The following is a 17,546-nucleotide window of genomic DNA, read 5'->3' as shown; positions in this document are numbered from 1 at the left end:
TGCTTTGCATAACCTTCTCTGTTCCTTTTTAGATTTTAAGCCATTTGAACACTCATTATAATGTGAACTTCGAAAGTGAAGGGTCTTGAGAATGTGACATTTAATCCATTGTAGAATATTTTCCCTCAATCTGCACACGATACCCCATGATGACAAAGCAAAAACAGGTTTAGAAATTTATAAAAAATATAAAACGTAATACATTTGCATAAGTATTCAGACCCTTTACTCAGTACTTTTTTGAAGTACCTTACAGCCTCAGGTCTTTTTGAAGCAATTACAGCCTCGAGTCTTCTTGGGTATGACGCTACAAGCTTGGCACACCTGTATTTGGGGAGTTTCTCCCTTCTCTGCAGATCCCCTCAAGCTCTGTCAGGTTGGATGGGGAGCGTCGCTGCACAGCTATTTTCAGGTCTCCAGAGATGTTTGATCGGGTTCAAGTCTGGGTTCTGGCTGGGCCACTCAAGGACATTGAAACTTGTTGCGAAGCCACTCCTGCATTGTCTTGGCAGTGTGCTTAGGGTCGTTGTCCTTTTTGAAGGTGAACCTTCGCCCCAGTCAGGTCCCGAGTGCTCTAGAGCAGGTTTTCATCAAGGATCTCTCTGTACTTTGCTCTGTTCATCTTTCCCTCAAGGCTGACTAGTCTCCCAGTCCTGCCGCTGAAAAACATGCTGCCACCACCATGCTTCACCGTAGGGATGGTGCTGGTTTTCCTCTAGATGTGACGCTCGGCATTCAGACCAAAGAGTTCAATCAACCCATGGAGGTCTGGATTTGGAGTCACACTCAAAATTAAAGTAGAAAACCACACTACAGGCTGATCCAACTTTGATGTCCTTAAAACAAGTCAAAATGAGTCTCAGTAGTGTGTGTGGCCTCCACGTGCCTGTATGACCTCCCTACAACGCCTGGGCATGCTCCTGATGAGGTGGCGGATGGTCTCCTGAGGGATCTCCTCCCTGACCTGGACTAAAGCATCCGCCAACTCCTGGACTGTCTGTGGTGCAACGTGGGTTTGGTGGATGGAGTGAGACATGATGTGCTCAATTGGATTCAGGTCTGGGAACGGGCGAGCCAGTCCATAGCATCAATGCCTTCGTCTTGCAGGAACTGCTGACACACTCCAGCCACATGAGGTCTAGCATTGTCTTGCATTAGGAGGAACCCAGGGCCAACCGCACCAGCATATGGTCTCACAAGGGGTCTGAGGATCTCATTTCAGTACCTAATGGCAGTCAGGCTACCTCTGGCGAGCACATGGAGGGCTGTGCGCCCCCCCCCCCCCCAAAGAAATGCCACCCCACACCATGACTGACCCACCGCCAAACCGGTCATGCTGGAGGATGTTGCAGGCAGCAGAACGTTCTCCACGGTGTCTCCAGACTCTGTCACGTCTGTCACATGTGCTCAGTGTGAACTTGGGTTGTTGCCCTTCTACGGCCTCCTACACGTCTCCTGATGTACTGGCCTGTCTCCTGGTAGCGCCTCCATGCTCTGGACACTACGCTGACAGACACAGCAAACCTTCTTGCCACAGCTCACATTGATGTGCCATCCTGGATGAGCTGCACTACCTGAGCCACTTGTGTGGGTTGTAGACTCCGTCTCATGCTACCACTAGAGTGAAAGCACCGCCAGCATTCAAAAGTGACCAAAACATCAGCCAGGAAGCATAGGAACTGAGAAGTGGTCTGTGGTCACCACCTGCAGAACCACTCCTTTATTGGGGGTGTCTTGCTAATTGCCTATAATTTCCACCTGTTGTCTATTCAATTTGCACAACAGCATGTGAAATGTATTGTCAATCAGTGTTGCTCCCTAAGTGGACAGTTTGATTTCACAGAAGTGTGATTGACTTGGAGTTACATTTTATTGTTTAAGTGTTCCCTTTATTTTTTTGAGCAGTGTATATAATGTATGTATTTTTAATTTTTAATACATTTCTAAAAAACAGTTTTTTCTTTGTCATTATGTGGTATTGTGTGTAGAATGATGAGGAAAACTATTTAATACATTTTATAATAAGGCTGTAACGTAACAATGTGAAAAGGGGGAGGGAATCTGAATACATTTGAGTGGCCTTTTATTGTCCCCAGCACGAAGGACAAATGCTCACCAACAGGAATGTAAATGAATTTGTGTACAAAATTCAGGAGCAATGAGCTTTCTGTGCGTATGAAACAAGTTTTGAATCTATTTCAGCTCATGAAACATGGGACCAACCCTTTACATGATGTGTTGTATATATTTTTTAATAGGACTTTGATTTGTCTCTTCCCTGTCAGGAGGAGAGGAAGGACAGAAGAGGAAGAGGACTAAGCCTGAAGCCTTCCCCACAGCAGAGGACATCTTCTCCAAATTCCAGCACCTCTCCCATTTTGATCAGCACCAGGTCACCTCTCAAGTGAGACACCCCCCCATAGCTGTCCAGTCTCATCGTTTTAAGTGTGCTCCAAAACCTGCTATTGGAATCTTCAAGTTATTCGGTATAAAATCGATACTTATGATATGTCTGCCATTCAATTCTTCTGGAGGTACAGTTAAATGATTCTCATAAAACAATGTCTTTAACGGCAAACTGATTTTTCAATTACTTTACTAGAGTATACAATTTTATGGATATTCGGTTATGTTTTTACTGTAGGCCTGTGTAGTATTGATGAAGTTCGGTTCTTTACTGACAAGCCTTTTTGACTCGTTCGAGTCAGTAATGCGAAGCACACAGGACCCCCTACCTCGAACGATGGAGCTGAAAACTAAAAAGAGTTATGATCAGGGTTGGAAATTAACATCTGCCAAATGCGGGTAGATTTTGTCATTGGTAGAATTTATGTTTTACCAGCCAAGTTGGCGGGTGGTCACACAGAGCATTTGGAAACGGTTTTGAAAAATCCAAAGCCCACATGTAAATGTTGGTCCAATTGTCAAGAAAGGCTACTAAAGTGTGACTTTGTCCTTGTGTTTCTTGACTAGTTACATCGTTCTGTTCACACGCTAGGTTTTTCAATGTTAGTTTGAGTTTACTTTAACTGTCTGCTGCAGTCTGAGATTATCTTTTATTTTTATCACCGACAAGCAAGTGCCCAAATTACTATGGTAATGGCCTGTCCCTTGTTAAAGGGCCATCTGACATAATTTTTTTTGTCTCACCTTATAATTGTGCCTGATTGAGCATGGACGACTCCCCCAAAAAAATATCAGCGTAGATCCCCGAACTGATAATAATAAATAAGCTGCATCACTCAGTTTTTTTGTGGCAGGGTATGCACTTTGTTGATTCAGTTGTAAAACTGTTTATCTGTTTTAACATATTGGTTAAAAGATGCAGGTCACAAAAGTGAAATGAAGCTATATACCCCATTTACTTCTTATTAGTAAGCATGCTCATCTGTTTTTTTTGTTGGTATAATTATGAAGGAATAATATTTGGGCTGGTAAAAAAAAATCTGAGTGGCTGGTTAGATTTTTAAAATCTACTTGCCACAGTGGCTGTTGGACCAAAAAGTACATTTCCAAGCCTGATCATGATTCTACGAGCATGGCGTTCACCATAGGGGGCTTATTGGAGCTGTCATTTGTGACAGACTTGTAAATGTGTGCTTTAAACTATGTATATTGGTTGATTGCTAGACATACAAATACAATACAATTATTTATTGATCACTTTGAAACAAGGTCTAGTTGTGGCCGCAACCAGACTAGATTGTGAAATACTCTTGGCGGAATGCATTGACTACTGTCAGGGTAATAAGTATCCTGACAACTCACATCAAATTCTTCCGCTGCTCTGTTGTTCGCTCCATACTGTACATCACATTGATGAGAAAAAACAAATATGCGTGGTGTAGTGTTTGGCCAGGGTAAGGTAATAAACACAGTCGTTCGCTAATTGAAGCCCCCAAAACGATTCAAGTTTGTTGAGCAGAGGCTGAGGCTTTTGGTTCTTCAAAGCTGTGTCCATAATAACATTCAATAATCAATTAATTGCAGTCATTCTTGCTCCAATGCGATCAATTATCAGTTCTAAACACAGTGGTGTGTATTCATGTATGCACAGGGAAGCCAGGCTTCCCACAAAAAATGTACCAATTAAAAAAATAATAATAATGTATCTTTCGTCTATCTGTTTCATAATTTTCCTTAAATTCGCAAGAGGCTGAATGTATCTCACAGGAGGAAGCATCTGAGCAACTGAAACGGCACCCCTCTGTCTCTCTACGTGTTGGCCATCTATCTGATGCTGTCTGGTCCAAATGAGTTGACATTGTTACCGCCCGTAGCATTGAAGACAAGGGATGCCTGCGATCATTTGGCCTTGTCCTTCCCAGTGATTTTACCCACCCACCGCTACTGTCTAAACATGTTTTTTTCTTCTCTATGCTCATGACCTATTGTCCTGCACGCATATGACCGACAGTTGGTGGTCGGAGCACGTCTCTGGAGCCGCTGAGCCGGAGGAACATGTATTAATCCTGCTGTAGGACTCATTGCGACCAGCAGGTCAAACAAATTAGTTACTCAGGGGGAAAAAATGACTCAAGTCAGTAAAAAGAGTTGTTCCAAATGAACTCATTGTTAGCGAACTGCAAATCACTACTGTATAGAGGTAATAATCCTGTTGGCCTTCTCTCTGACTAGGTGTCCAGGAATGTTCTGGAACAGATCACCAGCTTTGCCTTAGGGATGTCCTATCACCTGCCCCTGGTCCAGCACATCCAGTTCATCTTTGACCTCATGGAGTACTCCCTTAACATTAGTGGCCTCATCGACTTTGCCATTCAGGTATAGCTTTGTCTCTAATGTCAAGGCATATAATCACAGCATTTAATTCCACTTCTCATAGTTATACAGTAATATTTCCTTTAATGTCTACTCTTATGCCTAGAGTCTGCTTCTCTCTCACCAGTTTCTGTTAGTGGTTGTTTACTGCTGTTCTCCCCCTTTAGTATCATTTGTATGAATCATCTTTCTATAACTTACCTTCTCTCTCTTCCCCGTGCATTTGTGTGTATCTAGCTGCTGAATGAGCTGAGCCTGGTGGAGGCAGAGCTGCTGCTCAAGTCATCCAGTCTGGTGGGTAGCTATACCACAGGTCTGTGTCTGTGCATCGTGGCCGTGCTGAGGAGGTACCATTCCTGCCTCATCCTCAACCCAGAGCAGACGGCACAGGTCTTTGACGGGTAAGTCTTACAGGCTTAACCATTAGGCTTTAGCCAGACTGCTCCGTGGAGAATGGACACCAAATTAGAAAGGGTGAATTTTGGTCTGTGCGTGCTCCTCTTTTCTAATTGGCTAATGTAACCGTCGGCCTGTCAAAAGTTCAACTTATCTGAACTTTTTGTTCGTTGACCGACAACGTGCGACTCTCATTGAGAAAGCATTGGAAATCACGGATATGGATAAAATCTACGGTCCAATTTGGCCGTGCCCTTAACCATTCACGTCTATAGCCTGGGTGCTAATGTTATCCAAGCCTTAACCATTCACCTCTATAGCCTGGATGCTAATGTTATCCAAGCCTTAACCATTCACCTCTATAGCCTGGGGGTGCTATTCAATAACATTGCGTTATTGGATGCAGAAACAGTCGGGTACCTAATCTATTCACTGCCAATAAACCCGCCTCTTGTTTTTTTTACAGACCTGGGTCATAAAAAATTGTAGCTAAATGAAATATGCCCCTCAAATACTTTGAAGTGTGCACTTTTGGGACTATTCCATTGGTGCCCTTGTATCCTGCACTCGATTCAACCTATCTTCTATAACTCATTTAGTACAGAAAGATTTCTGTCCTTTGTTGTTTTGCATTGTGTTTGAATACTATTCATTGACCAGGTTACGCATCGTGGTGAAGTCGGGGGTGAACCCAGCCGACTGCTCCTCAGCCGAGCGCTGCATCCTGGCCTACCTGTACGACCTCTATACCTCCTGCTGTCACCTAAAGAGCAAGTTTGGAGAGATCTTCAGGTAAAACATAAACATGGACTAGCAACTGTTTAATGCAGTTTTATTGTATACTGTAGTTTCACTGTGATGTTTTAGGGGGCCAAGTCATGTTGCATGCTAATATTGTTTTGAAACTAAAATATTTTTCCCCACATGGTAGCCATATAATGATAGGAGAACCAAACGGTGGCCTTTCTCTCCCTCTTTTGTCCAGTGAGTTCTGCTCCAAGGTGAAGAACTCCATATACTGTAACATCGATCCGTCTGACTCCAACATGCTGTGGGACCCTGTGTTCATGATGGAGGCCATCGCCAATCCGTCGGCCCACAATTTCAACCACAGCATGGTGGGTAAGATCCTCAATGACAGCCCCGCCAACCGCTACAGCTTCGTCTGCAACGTGCTTATGGACGTGTGCGTGGACCACAGGGACCCCGAGAGGCAAGCATTGTTTTTCTATAAAACCATTATCAACAATCAATTATTGAAACGTCCAGATGCATTGAAACAATACAGGATTCTTTACTTAGTAAATGTCAACTTACCAGGTATCTTACCTGAATTCAATAGTAAGGTGTTACAAGTTTAATGTCTATCTCTGCAGGGTGAATGACATTGGGATCCTATGTGCGGAGCTGACTGCCTACTGTCGCTCTCTGAGTGCTGAGTGGCTGGGCGTCCTCAAAGCCCTCTGCTGCTCCTCCAACAACGGCAACTGTGGCTTCAACGACCTCCTGTGCAACGTGGACGTGAGTGTTCACACTCGCAGCATACACACACCTTGCAAGCCTTGCGCCTCTCTCTCTGCACCAATTAATGTGCGTTGCTCACTCAGGCTCTGAGAGGCACAGGTTAGAGGGGAACACTGACAGTTACATTCCAATAATTAGCCGTTCACATCAAGTGTGAACATTTCCTCTCTGTTTCCTTCTCTCTTCCGTCTCAGGTCAGCGATCTCTCCTTCCATGACTCTCTGGCCACCTTTGTAGCCATCCTCATTGCCCGACAGTGTCTTCTTCTGGAGGACCTGGTCCGCTGCGTAGCCATCCCCTCCCTCCTCAACGCTGGTAAGAGCTCCTCTGTCAGCCCCAGACCCGTAGCCAGGGTCCTGTTCTTAGGCATCAAATGAAAGAAAACGAACTGAAACATTGAGGGACTACCTGGACTTGTCCAATAAGAAATGTACTAGGGCTGGGTGATATGGCCAAAATCTCATCCTGATAACGATACATATCACAATATAGCACATTTTCTGTCAATTAAATGAATGTTTATATGAAATGACCATGTAAAGGCCTATTTCTTATTACATTTTGAATTATACTCAAACAAATAGAGGTACTTACTCATATTTGATTATTTTTTAAATTTAGAACCTGTGCAAATTTTAACTTAAGCATGTACAAATATGTATGTATAAATAGAAAACACTTCAACTACAGTTGCAAATAAAATAAATGTAGGTCTAAAATATATATTTGTGGGGGGGGCTTGCTTATTATGCATGTTTTGCATGTTATTTTGGCATTAATACGTGTCACATCAATTTGCATTTGGTACCTTGAGTCGAGTGTTGGCACCAGCTCACGAAACACCCTTTTCTCCACCGTGCAAATTGTGGCCGTGTCTTTGCAGATGTAAGTTGTAACTGCAGCTGTTATCTCCTTCCATCTTCGTGATTCTTTGCCATATGGTGTGCCGCGGGCAAAAGCCTCTTGCAATGTCTGAGTCGAGGGTTTGTTTTGAGCACTCGACCGTACTTTTTGGGGTCTTATCCGTAGACTCTCTGTTTTACATGATTCTTGTGTAGGTGGTAAAATAGGTTAGTGGTGTTTCAGCCTGTTTTCGGGACCGGCCTCCGGCATATTTGGCAGTGCACAGTTTTCTGGTCCGTGTCAGACTTCATACCCAAACCACGTCCATGCGACCAAAGTTGCCTCTCTTTTAGGTACGAGCTCAGTGTCACACAGACTGTCTTCCATGTTTGTTTGTTTTACAAATTTGTGTGGAAGAACGCAAAGCATCGTCCAATTGACGAAAAAATATTGCCGTAAAGAGTGTGATTTGCGACACAACGAAATAAACTATAGAGCACAATATGAAATGATAGAAAAAGGTCTAGCGTCACACGATATATATTGTCATATCGCCCAGCCCTAAAATGTACATTTTCACTTTTTGTTGGAAAACGTTTTCAAGCTCATGCCCCAATGAATACCACCCAGACTTTAACTAACAGATTCTCAAGTTTCTCTACAGGATCTATATTTAATGTAGCCTAGCTACCCAGCCAACAGGTCCTGTTAGAAATTATTGAATGGTACACCGAGGGAACTCCCTGCCCCATAATGCATTGCTTACTTCTGTCTGTCTGAGAGGGAGGTAAATGCCACAATGTGTTTGAGTCCACTCTGCAGTTTGTGTGCACACGCACGCACATGTGCTGTGGCCAGTCAAGGCTGCCCCTTGCTCAGGGGACAAGGCCCCATTCAGCCTGTTTTTAAAGTCCCCTGTGGGCGTTAGTTACCACACGTACGGCCAGACAACCCCCTCCACCCTTCCCTTCTCCTCCTCAGCCAGCAGTTCGAATTCTTGTTTGGCGACACTCCTTCGCAGCCAGGCTCTGAAAATGGCACTTAGTATTTGGTACTCCTTGAAAGTCAATTTAGGACACCTTCCAAGTTCTTCAAACGCTTCTGTTCTCTGTAGTTGGCTGTGTTATTCATTTGCCATGTCATCTTGACAACTTGAAGCTCAAGGCTGTTAGTGTAAAGTCTATTTTTTTGGTCATACTGGCCCATTTATTATGTATTAGAATTTGACTAAAGCAGTTTTAATCCCCTTCAGATTCCTTGTTGAGGGTGTGTGTGTGCCCCTCTAACCTACCTTTCTACTGCTCTCTGTTTGTCTCTCCCCCCAGCCTGCAGTGAGCAGGACTCTGAGCCCGGAGCCCGTCTGACCTGCAGGATCCTGCTGCACCTCTTCAAGACCCCCCAGCGCAACCCCTGCCCCCAGGATGGAGCCAAGTCAGGTACACACACAGCAATCCCCGGCTCCCCACACCCATTTGAACCCACATCGGAGCAAATGTTAATTAATTAATTATTTGATTTAATGATTGTTTTAAAGATACAATTTTATATTTTGCAGATAAATCTTCTGTTGGGATCCGGTCGTCGTGTGACCGTCACCTTCTGGCTGCCTCACAGAACAGCATAGTGGTTGGAGCTGTTTTTGCTGTCCTAAAGGCCGTCTTTATGCTGGGTACAACTCTCAGTATTATGCTATTATTTTGTCCTTAAAGTTGCATATAAGTCCACTTTGACAATTGAATGTGATTAGATTGATGTAATAGATAGAAATTTAATAACTATAATTACAACTGGTCACCAGTAAGACCACATAACCCTTAAGTTATATATTTTGTAACATTTTATCTCCATCTCTCTCTAGGCGATGCAGAACTGAAGGGATCGGGATTCTCTCACCCCGCCGCCCTCGATGACATCGCTGAAGACGACATGGGTTCCAAGAAGTCGGGCGGCCGCACCGTCTCCATAGAAACGGCCAGCCTGGACGTGTACGCCAAGTATGTGCTGAAGAGCATCTGCCAACAGGTGAGAACATGAGAAAGAAGGTTATCGTTCACACCAGGGTTACATTTTTCCCTCACACCAGAAGCTGCATATTTCCGAATGCAGTAATGTCCATTTCATTACAGTTTCATTTCAGTCAACCCAGGAGTAAACTGAAATTCAAATTTTTCAAATTGAAAGCTACTGGAAGTTCTGTTCACTTCCTGAATTGAAATGGAATTGACCCCTTCTCTGGTATTGGCACTCTATTTCTATGCATTTAATCCTATCCGATAGATAACTTTTGAATACGGGTCACTTGTGCTCTCATGAGGCAAGGTTGACCCCCCCACCCGTTAGTCTGTTATTTTCCTCCAAAACACCAACAATTACAAACTTGAGTCATGACCAGTACTTCTGTTTTCCACAGAGAAGCACATTGTCTAGTGGTAGTTGCTGAATGTCGACAGGTGCAGTCATTGTAAATCTCAATTTGCTCTTACCATAAATTAAAGGAGTGTGTGCCTAGCTGTTGTAGACAGATTGTGTACAGTGGAAAACTCTGAAAGTATTTTTAAATTGATGTAGTGAATATATTTTTTCTTCATATGATACAATAAGGAATTTTCAAATTATGATTTTAATTTAGATTCTCTTTCTGCATTGACTGAATTGAAAACTGAATTAACCCAAACCCTGTTCAGTATATACCCCTTGGTGATCTCTCTCTCTTCACTCATCTCTCCTGCTATCCTCTGACAGGAGTGGGTGGGCGAGCGCTGTCTCAGGTCCCTGTCGGAGGACAGCAGTGCCCTGCAGGACCCGGTGCTGGTTAACATCCAGGCCCAGCGGTTGCTGCAGCTCATCTGCTACCCCCACCGCCAGCTGGACAGTGAGGAGGGGGACAACCCCCAGAGGCAGCGCATCAAACACATCCTCCAGGTCAGCCCACACAAGCCCTATGCACTGACCACAGGGCTGCGTTCAGCCCTGTTGTGGAACGTTCAGATAAAAACTTTGTGGAACAAACATGCCTTTCTGTAATGTAGAATAAAGAAACATTACATTTCTGTCTGCGCTGAATGTTGCCCTGGCAACAGACAGCACTTCTCATGGGCAGAGTAGACTTTTCACTTTTCCATCAAGGGCAGCAGATGTATGACCTAAAAGCTTTTTCTGGAAATTGCTTTGAAATGGTTTTTTGAAGCCATCAAGGCAAGTTGTAAGTGAATCAGTGTCAGCCCTAGATGATCCTTGGGGATGGCTGAGAGCACAGCAGAAAGACTCACACGGCACATTCATTAGAAATGGGGGGGTTGTGGGTGCTAGAATGAATCAGTGGGTGAACTGTCTCTGAACCCCTGCCTTAGCTCAGCAGACCACATTAGGGTATATGAGTGTTCTGAGTTTTGTGAATGACATTACTGCCATCTGCTGACTAAAGCAGCACTACAGGGAGAGTGGAGCTAAAGGTCTCTGACTATTTAACTGCTTGGAGATGATTGTGTTATATACATGTCTAAAAGTGGTGTCCTATCCTCCTGCCTCTAGAACATGGACCAGTGGACCATGAGACAGTCATCCCTGGAGCTGCAGCTTATGATCAAGCAGAGTACTAACAACGTAAGTTACCAGACTCCAGTGTCCTGTAAGGTCCTGAAAACACTCACAACACTGCCATCTAGGCACAATTAAGCATTTTTGTTTTTTTCTCAATAAAATATTGATTTAGAATTACAATCCATCTGTAAAGTTCAAGTGTACCTTTGATTCAATGAAGTACATTGAGATAGTGGATTATGTCATAACCCTTCATAACTGTAGAATGTGGTGATAATGGCAGCCATCTTGTTCAGGGATCAATTCCCTGTGATTGAGGTTTGGACGAACTCGTCTTCCTTGTCTCCCTGCAGGAGCTGTACTCCTTATTGGAGAACATCGCCAAGGCCACTATCGAGGTGTTCCAGAAGTCAGCGGAGATGAACTCCACCAACCTCTCAGGGAACGGGTCAGCCGGCGCCGGAGGTTCTGCCTCCAACAGCAACAACCCAAGCAAGAAACCAGTGTTGAGGTGTGTATGTGTGACCTTTATAAATTCTCCCTCCCATTTTAAAAAAATAGGCAGAGACTGCGGAACTGTAGGTAACCTCCCCCTCCCGCCCCCATGAATCCCTTTTCACCAGAGCTGAAGATCTGAATCACGTTCTGCGCATGGGTTTCTTTGCCTCTACTTTACACACAAAGTAGAGGCATCATTGTCATGCTGAAAGACCCAGCCACGTTTCATCTTCAATGCCCTTGCTGATGGAAGGAGGATTTCACTCAAACTCTCCCGATACATGGCCCCATTCATTCTTTCCTTTACATGGATCAGTCGTTCTGGTCCCTTTGCAGAAAAACAGCCCTAAAGCATGATGTTTCCATCATCTGACCATATGACATTCTCCCAATCTTCTTATGGATCATCCAAATGCTCTCTAGCAAACTTCAGACGGGCCTGGACATGTACTGGCTTAAGCAGGGGGACACGTCTGGCACTGCAGGATTTGAGTCCCTGGCGGCATAGTGTGTTACTGATGGTAGGCTTCGTTACTTTGGTCCCAGCTCTCTGCAGGTCATTCACTAGGTCCCCCCGTGTGGTTCTGGGATTTTTGCTCACCGTTCTTGTGATCATTTTGACCCCACAGGGTGAGATCTTGCGTGGAGCCCCAGATCGAGGGAGATTATCAGTGGTCTTGTATGTCTTCCATTTCCTAATAATTGCTCCCACAGTTTCAACTGTTCTGCCTTATTATTATTCGACCATGCTGGTCATTTATGAACATTTGAACATCTTGGCCATGTTCTGTTATAATCTCCACCCGGCACAGCCAGAAGAGGACTGGCCACCCCACATATGCTCTCTCTAATTCTTTCTTTCTCTTTCTTTCTCTCTCTCGGAGGACCTGAGCCCTAGGACCGTGCCCCAGGACTACCTGACATGATGACTCCTTGCTGTCCCCAGTCCACCTGACTGTGCTGCTGCTCCAGTTTCAACTGTTCTGCCTTATTATTATTCGACCATGCTGGTCATTTATGAACATTTGAACATCTTGGCCATGTTCTGTTATAATCTCCACCCGGCACAGCCAGAAGAGGACTGGCCACCCCACATAGCCTGGTTCCTCTCTAGGTTTCTTCCTAGGTTTTGGCCTTTCTAGGGAGTTTTTCCTAGCCACCGTGCTTCTACACCTGCATTGCTTGCTGTTTGGGGTTTTAGGCTGGGTTTCTGTACAGCACTTTGAGATATCAGCTGATGTACGAAGGGCTATATAAATAAATTTGATTTGATTTTGATTTCTTCAAACCAAGCTGCTTACCTATTGCAGATTCAGTCTTCCCAGCTTGGAGCAGGTCTACAATTTCGTTTCTGGTGTCCTTTGACAGCTCTTTGGTCTTGGCCATAGTGGAGTTTGGAGTGTGACTATTTGAGGTTGTGGACAGGTGTCTTTTATACTGATAACAAGTTCAAACAGGTGCCATTAATACAGGTAACGAGTGGAGGACAGAGGAGCCTCTTAAATAAGAAGTTACAGGTCTGTGAGAGCCAGATATCTTTCTTGTTTGTAGGTGACCAAATACTTATGTGATTTTTCTGGATTTTCTTTCTCATTTTGTCTGTCATAATTGAAGTGTACCTATGATGAAAATTACAGGCCTCTCATCGTTTTAAGTGGGAGAACTTGCACAATTGGTGGCTGACTAAATACTTTTTTGCCCCACTGTATGTTCTGGCCCACCGACCATCCGCTGTGACACAAATCATCCCGTGGCTGAATCTAGTTTCCTACCCCTAAGCTAAAGAATCATCAAACATGCTTTCTCATTGTTGGTGAAATCTAACCTCAGCGTAACAGCTTATTATTTTTCTTTGTGTTCCCCCAGTTCGTCTGAGCGGTCTGGTGTGTGGCTGGTGGCGCCACTGATAGCCAAGCTGCCCACCTCGGTCCAGGGCCACGTCCTGAAGGCGGCAGGGGAGGAGCTAGAGAAGGGCCAGCATCTGGGGTCCTCTTCACGCAAGGAGAGAGACCGGCAGAAACAGAAGAGGTCAGATGACTCACCCTGACTATTTTGGGTCATGTCGATAATGCTCATTTTGTCAACATGGTTGTACTTTCATCCAGAAAGCTTGGTAATCTGCGTTAGATACTAAAAACAAATTGGATGCAGGAGTTATTATTGAAGCTGGGGCAAAAATGTTATCATAATTATGATGCAATTATGATAACATTTTTGCCCCAGCTTCAATATTCCCAAATTGATGGTGGATGTATTGCCCTTACACTTTTGTCTGTTTCTAGCATGTCTCTGCTGAGCCAGCAGCCCTTCCTGTCTCTGGTGCTGACCTGTCTAAAAGGCCAGGATGAGCAGAGGGAGGGCCTCCTCACTTCCCTCTACAGCCAGGTGCAGCAGGTAACACTCAACACAGCCTCTCCTCCATTTTCCTGTCTACCCAAACTCCAAATCCTACGCCACACCCACAGAAGTTTGTTTCCTTTCTGCAATGAGTCTGGATCGGGGGTTTACCTCCCTGACGATTTCTAGAACACAAAAACACATTGCTCCCAGAAATTGATGGGTTGGGCCAGAGCCAGAACACATGTGGGTAAAGCAGCGGTTTGAAAATCCCATTGGTTTTAATACTCTGATTACTTAGAGATAATCCAATCACTGATGACTTTGTTTTGTACAACAGTCAGACTGACATTGTTGAAGTGACGTCAAAATGACAGAAGTATGTAGCTAACATAGAGCAGCGGAAGAATTCAGCTGGAGTCGTCAGACAACTCCCCCCGTCTTCTCCCACCTCACCTCTATTAGACCCAAATCCCAACTTGAGATCTGTGTGCATAACTGAAGATTCCGTTGACATCAATGAACACACTTTTGTGTAAAAATGTACATCTCATGTTAGGATTCCCCCCCTCGGTGTGCTTAATGTTGGCTAAATGTGCCGTCTCATGCCGACTGCGGCTATTGGCTGCGTTTCCATCTTCCAGATTGTAACGAACTGGCGGGAAGACCAGTACCAGGACGACTGCAAGGCCAAGCAGATGATGCATGAGGCGCTGAAGCTGCGGCTTAATCTGGTGAGGGCTCTTCATCACCATCGTCATGTTATCCCTGTCATGCCTGGAAGTGGTCACTTGTATCAGTTTGGACCAGATGGTATCTAAGGGGACAGAAATTCCTCACTAGGAAGGATTGGAAAGTGTTAATTTAAATGACATGACGACTAGGTTCCAGTTTAACAACGTTTACTAAACCTTATTTCCACAGTACATGGTTGCCATTGCACTCAGGCCAGGTCCATCAACAGTGAGACTCCGGCGCAGGCTTACTAATAACAGAGTGATAGCACCGTAATAACAGAAATATAGGGATACTTAAAACATGAACTTAACAGAAAGTACGTCTGTAAACGGATTAAACCCATTTACTTACTTCTACAGAACACTGTTGTTTTATCCATTTAAACTATGTAGAGATCAAATTATTATAATGTTTTTTTTTTACTCTCTCCCTTTGAGTTTTCATGCATACTAAAAAGAAATTGGATGTGTTATCTTTGCTGTCCAGGTGGGTGGGATGTTTGACACGGTACAACGCAGTACACAGCAGACCACGGAGTGGGCCGTGCTACTCCTCGACATAATTAGTAGCGGTACAGTGGACATGCAGTCCAACAAGTAAGTCACAACACAACTGCTCACACATTTTAAACTTCATGTGTTCATTTGTTGTTATTGTAATGTCACCGTGTAATGCATCACTGTATAATTTCCCCTCTTCCCTCTCTCTCCCTACCTCCCTCCCGCTTGCTCGCTCCCCCCTGTTCTCTCTTTCTTTCTCTCTCTTTCTTTCTCTCTCTCTCTTTCTTTCTTTCTCTCTCTTTCTTTCTCTCTCTCCCTCTTTCTCTCTCTCCCTCCTCTCTCTCTCGCTCAGTGAGCTCTTCACCACGGTACTAGACATGCTGAGTGTGCTAATTAATGGCACGCTGGCTGCTGACATGTCTAGCATCTCTCAGGGCAGCATGGAGGAGAACAAGAGGGCTTATATGAACCTGGTCAAGAAGCTCCGGGTAAGATCACACTGGATGTACACTATATATACAAAAGTATGTGGACACCCCTTCAAATTTGTTGATTTGGCTATTTCAGCCACACCCTTGCTGTATAAAATCGAGCACACAGCCATGCAATCTCCATAGATAAACATTGATGTAGAATGGCCTTACTGAAGTGCTCTGACTTTCAACGTGCCACCGTCAAAGGATGGCACCTTACCAACAAGTAAGTTGATCAAATTTCATTGAAATTTCTGCTCTGCTAGAGCTGCCCCGGTCAACTGTAAGTGCTGTTATTGTGAAGTGGAAACATCTAGAAGCAACAACGGCTCAGCCGCAAAGTGGTAGGCCACACAAGCTCAGGACTGCCCAGTGCTGAAATGCGTCAAAATGGTCTGTCCTCAGTTGCAACACCCACTATCGAGTTCCAAACTGCCTTGAAGCAACATCAACACAATAATTGTTCATCGGGAGCTTCATGAAATGGGTTTTCATGGCCGAGCAGCCGCACACAAGCCTAAGATCACCATGAGCAATGCCATCTGGCAGTACGACGGACAAATCTGTGTGTGGCGGATGCCAGGAGAACACACACTGCCCAATGCATAGTGCCAACTGTAAAGTTTGGTGGAGGAGGATTAATGGTCTGGGGCTGCTTTTCATGGTTTGGGTTCGGCCTCTTAGTTGCAGTGAAGGGACATCTTATTGCTACAGCATACACTGACAGTCTAGATGATTCTGTGCTTCCAACTTTTGAGGCAACAGTTTGGAGAAGGCCCTTTCCTGTTTCAGCATGACAATGCCCCCCCATGCACAAAGCGAGGTCCATACAGAAATGGTTTGTTGAGATCGGTGTGGAAGAACTTGACTGGCTTACACAGAGCCCTGACCTCAACCCCATCGAACACCTTTGGGATGAATTGGAACGCCGACTGCGAGCCAGGCCTAATCACCCAACATCAGTGCCCAACCTCACTAATGCTCTTGTGGCTGAATGGAAGCAAGTCCCTGCAGCAATGTTCCAACATCTAGTGGAAAGCCATCTCAGAAGAGTGGAGGCTGTTATAGCATCAAAGTAGAGACCAACTCCATATTAATGCCCATGATTTTGGAATGATATCCTTGACGAGCAGGTGTCCACATACTTGTGGTTATGTGGAATATATAATAATGTATGTCCTATGTAGCAGAGTATTCCACCATTTGTATTTTATGTATTGAAGTCAATAGAAGGGTGTTATGCTCTGTGCTCGCCACAAGAGGTCCCCACTCACCTAGAATTCAGTTGAATCAAACCACTTTCAATGCTAGGAAACATTTCAATTAAATACTTTTTGTCTCGTTCTCTGCTCAAAGGTATCAACAACTCAAATGTTGTGTATTTGCAGAAAGAGCTCGGTGACCGGCAGTCAGAGAGTCTGGAGAAGGTGCGGCAGCTGCTCCCTCTGCCCAAGCAGACCCGTGATGTCATCACGTGTGAACCACAGGGCTCGCTTATTGACACCAAGGGAAACAAGATCGCTGGCTTTGAGAAGGAGGTACAGTACTATGAGCTCTGAGCCTTTGAAGGCATTGTCAACTCAATTGTTGCCTATATTACTGTTTCTCTGTCACCAGTATTGAGATTGACTTTTTGGCCCACACGGTTCTTCATAAAATCTTGTCTTTCAGCTGTTCACTAGGAATGTCTTCAGTAACTTCTCTAAATAGCAGACCTGGGTTTTAGTTCAAATACTTGATTGAGATTGCCTGGTGAAGTGGAACCAATGGAATAGTCCCAAAACTGTAAACCATACACTCTGTCTAGATGTAGTCCAGGCACCTTCAAATGCTCAAAGTTTCTGAAAACATATAGTATTTTAACCCATCTGCTTAATTTTCCTGCATCTCAATATCGTAGTTGTCAGGAGATATTTGT

General features: G+C 44.5%; 1 protein-coding gene across 1 annotated transcript in view; it reads left to right on the top strand.

The window, feature by feature from the left end:
• The window catches only part of med12 (mediator complex subunit 12), a 41,565-nt gene that overhangs the window by 15,707 nt on the left and 8,312 nt on the right, over window positions 1-17,546 (top strand). Inside the window, exons 17-35 of the mRNA XM_065019818.1 lie at window positions 2,286-2,404; window positions 4,639-4,782; window positions 5,017-5,180; window positions 5,836-5,967; window positions 6,161-6,388; window positions 6,552-6,696; window positions 6,894-7,014; window positions 8,868-8,978; window positions 9,098-9,211; window positions 9,401-9,564; window positions 10,285-10,464; window positions 11,074-11,145; window positions 11,436-11,593; window positions 13,447-13,608; window positions 13,863-13,974; window positions 14,562-14,651; window positions 15,142-15,251; window positions 15,508-15,643; window positions 17,017-17,166. Coding sequence (XP_064875890.1) covers window positions 2,286-2,404; window positions 4,639-4,782; window positions 5,017-5,180; window positions 5,836-5,967; window positions 6,161-6,388; window positions 6,552-6,696; window positions 6,894-7,014; window positions 8,868-8,978; window positions 9,098-9,211; window positions 9,401-9,564; window positions 10,285-10,464; window positions 11,074-11,145; window positions 11,436-11,593; window positions 13,447-13,608; window positions 13,863-13,974; window positions 14,562-14,651; window positions 15,142-15,251; window positions 15,508-15,643; window positions 17,017-17,166 — 2,612 coding nt within the window. The remainder of the gene's footprint in view (window positions 1-2,285; window positions 2,405-4,638; window positions 4,783-5,016; window positions 5,181-5,835; window positions 5,968-6,160; window positions 6,389-6,551; window positions 6,697-6,893; window positions 7,015-8,867; window positions 8,979-9,097; window positions 9,212-9,400; window positions 9,565-10,284; window positions 10,465-11,073; window positions 11,146-11,435; window positions 11,594-13,446; window positions 13,609-13,862; window positions 13,975-14,561; window positions 14,652-15,141; window positions 15,252-15,507; window positions 15,644-17,016; window positions 17,167-17,546) is intronic.

The sequence above is a fragment of the Oncorhynchus nerka genome, linkage group LG6, assembly GCF_034236695.1.
Source record: "Oncorhynchus nerka isolate Pitt River linkage group LG6, Oner_Uvic_2.0, whole genome shotgun sequence".
In the NCBI taxonomy this organism is placed as follows: Eukaryota; Metazoa; Chordata; class Actinopteri; order Salmoniformes; family Salmonidae; genus Oncorhynchus; species Oncorhynchus nerka.
The sequence above is the reverse complement of the archived record's forward strand: the minus strand, read 5'-3'. Positions and strand labels throughout refer to the sequence as shown.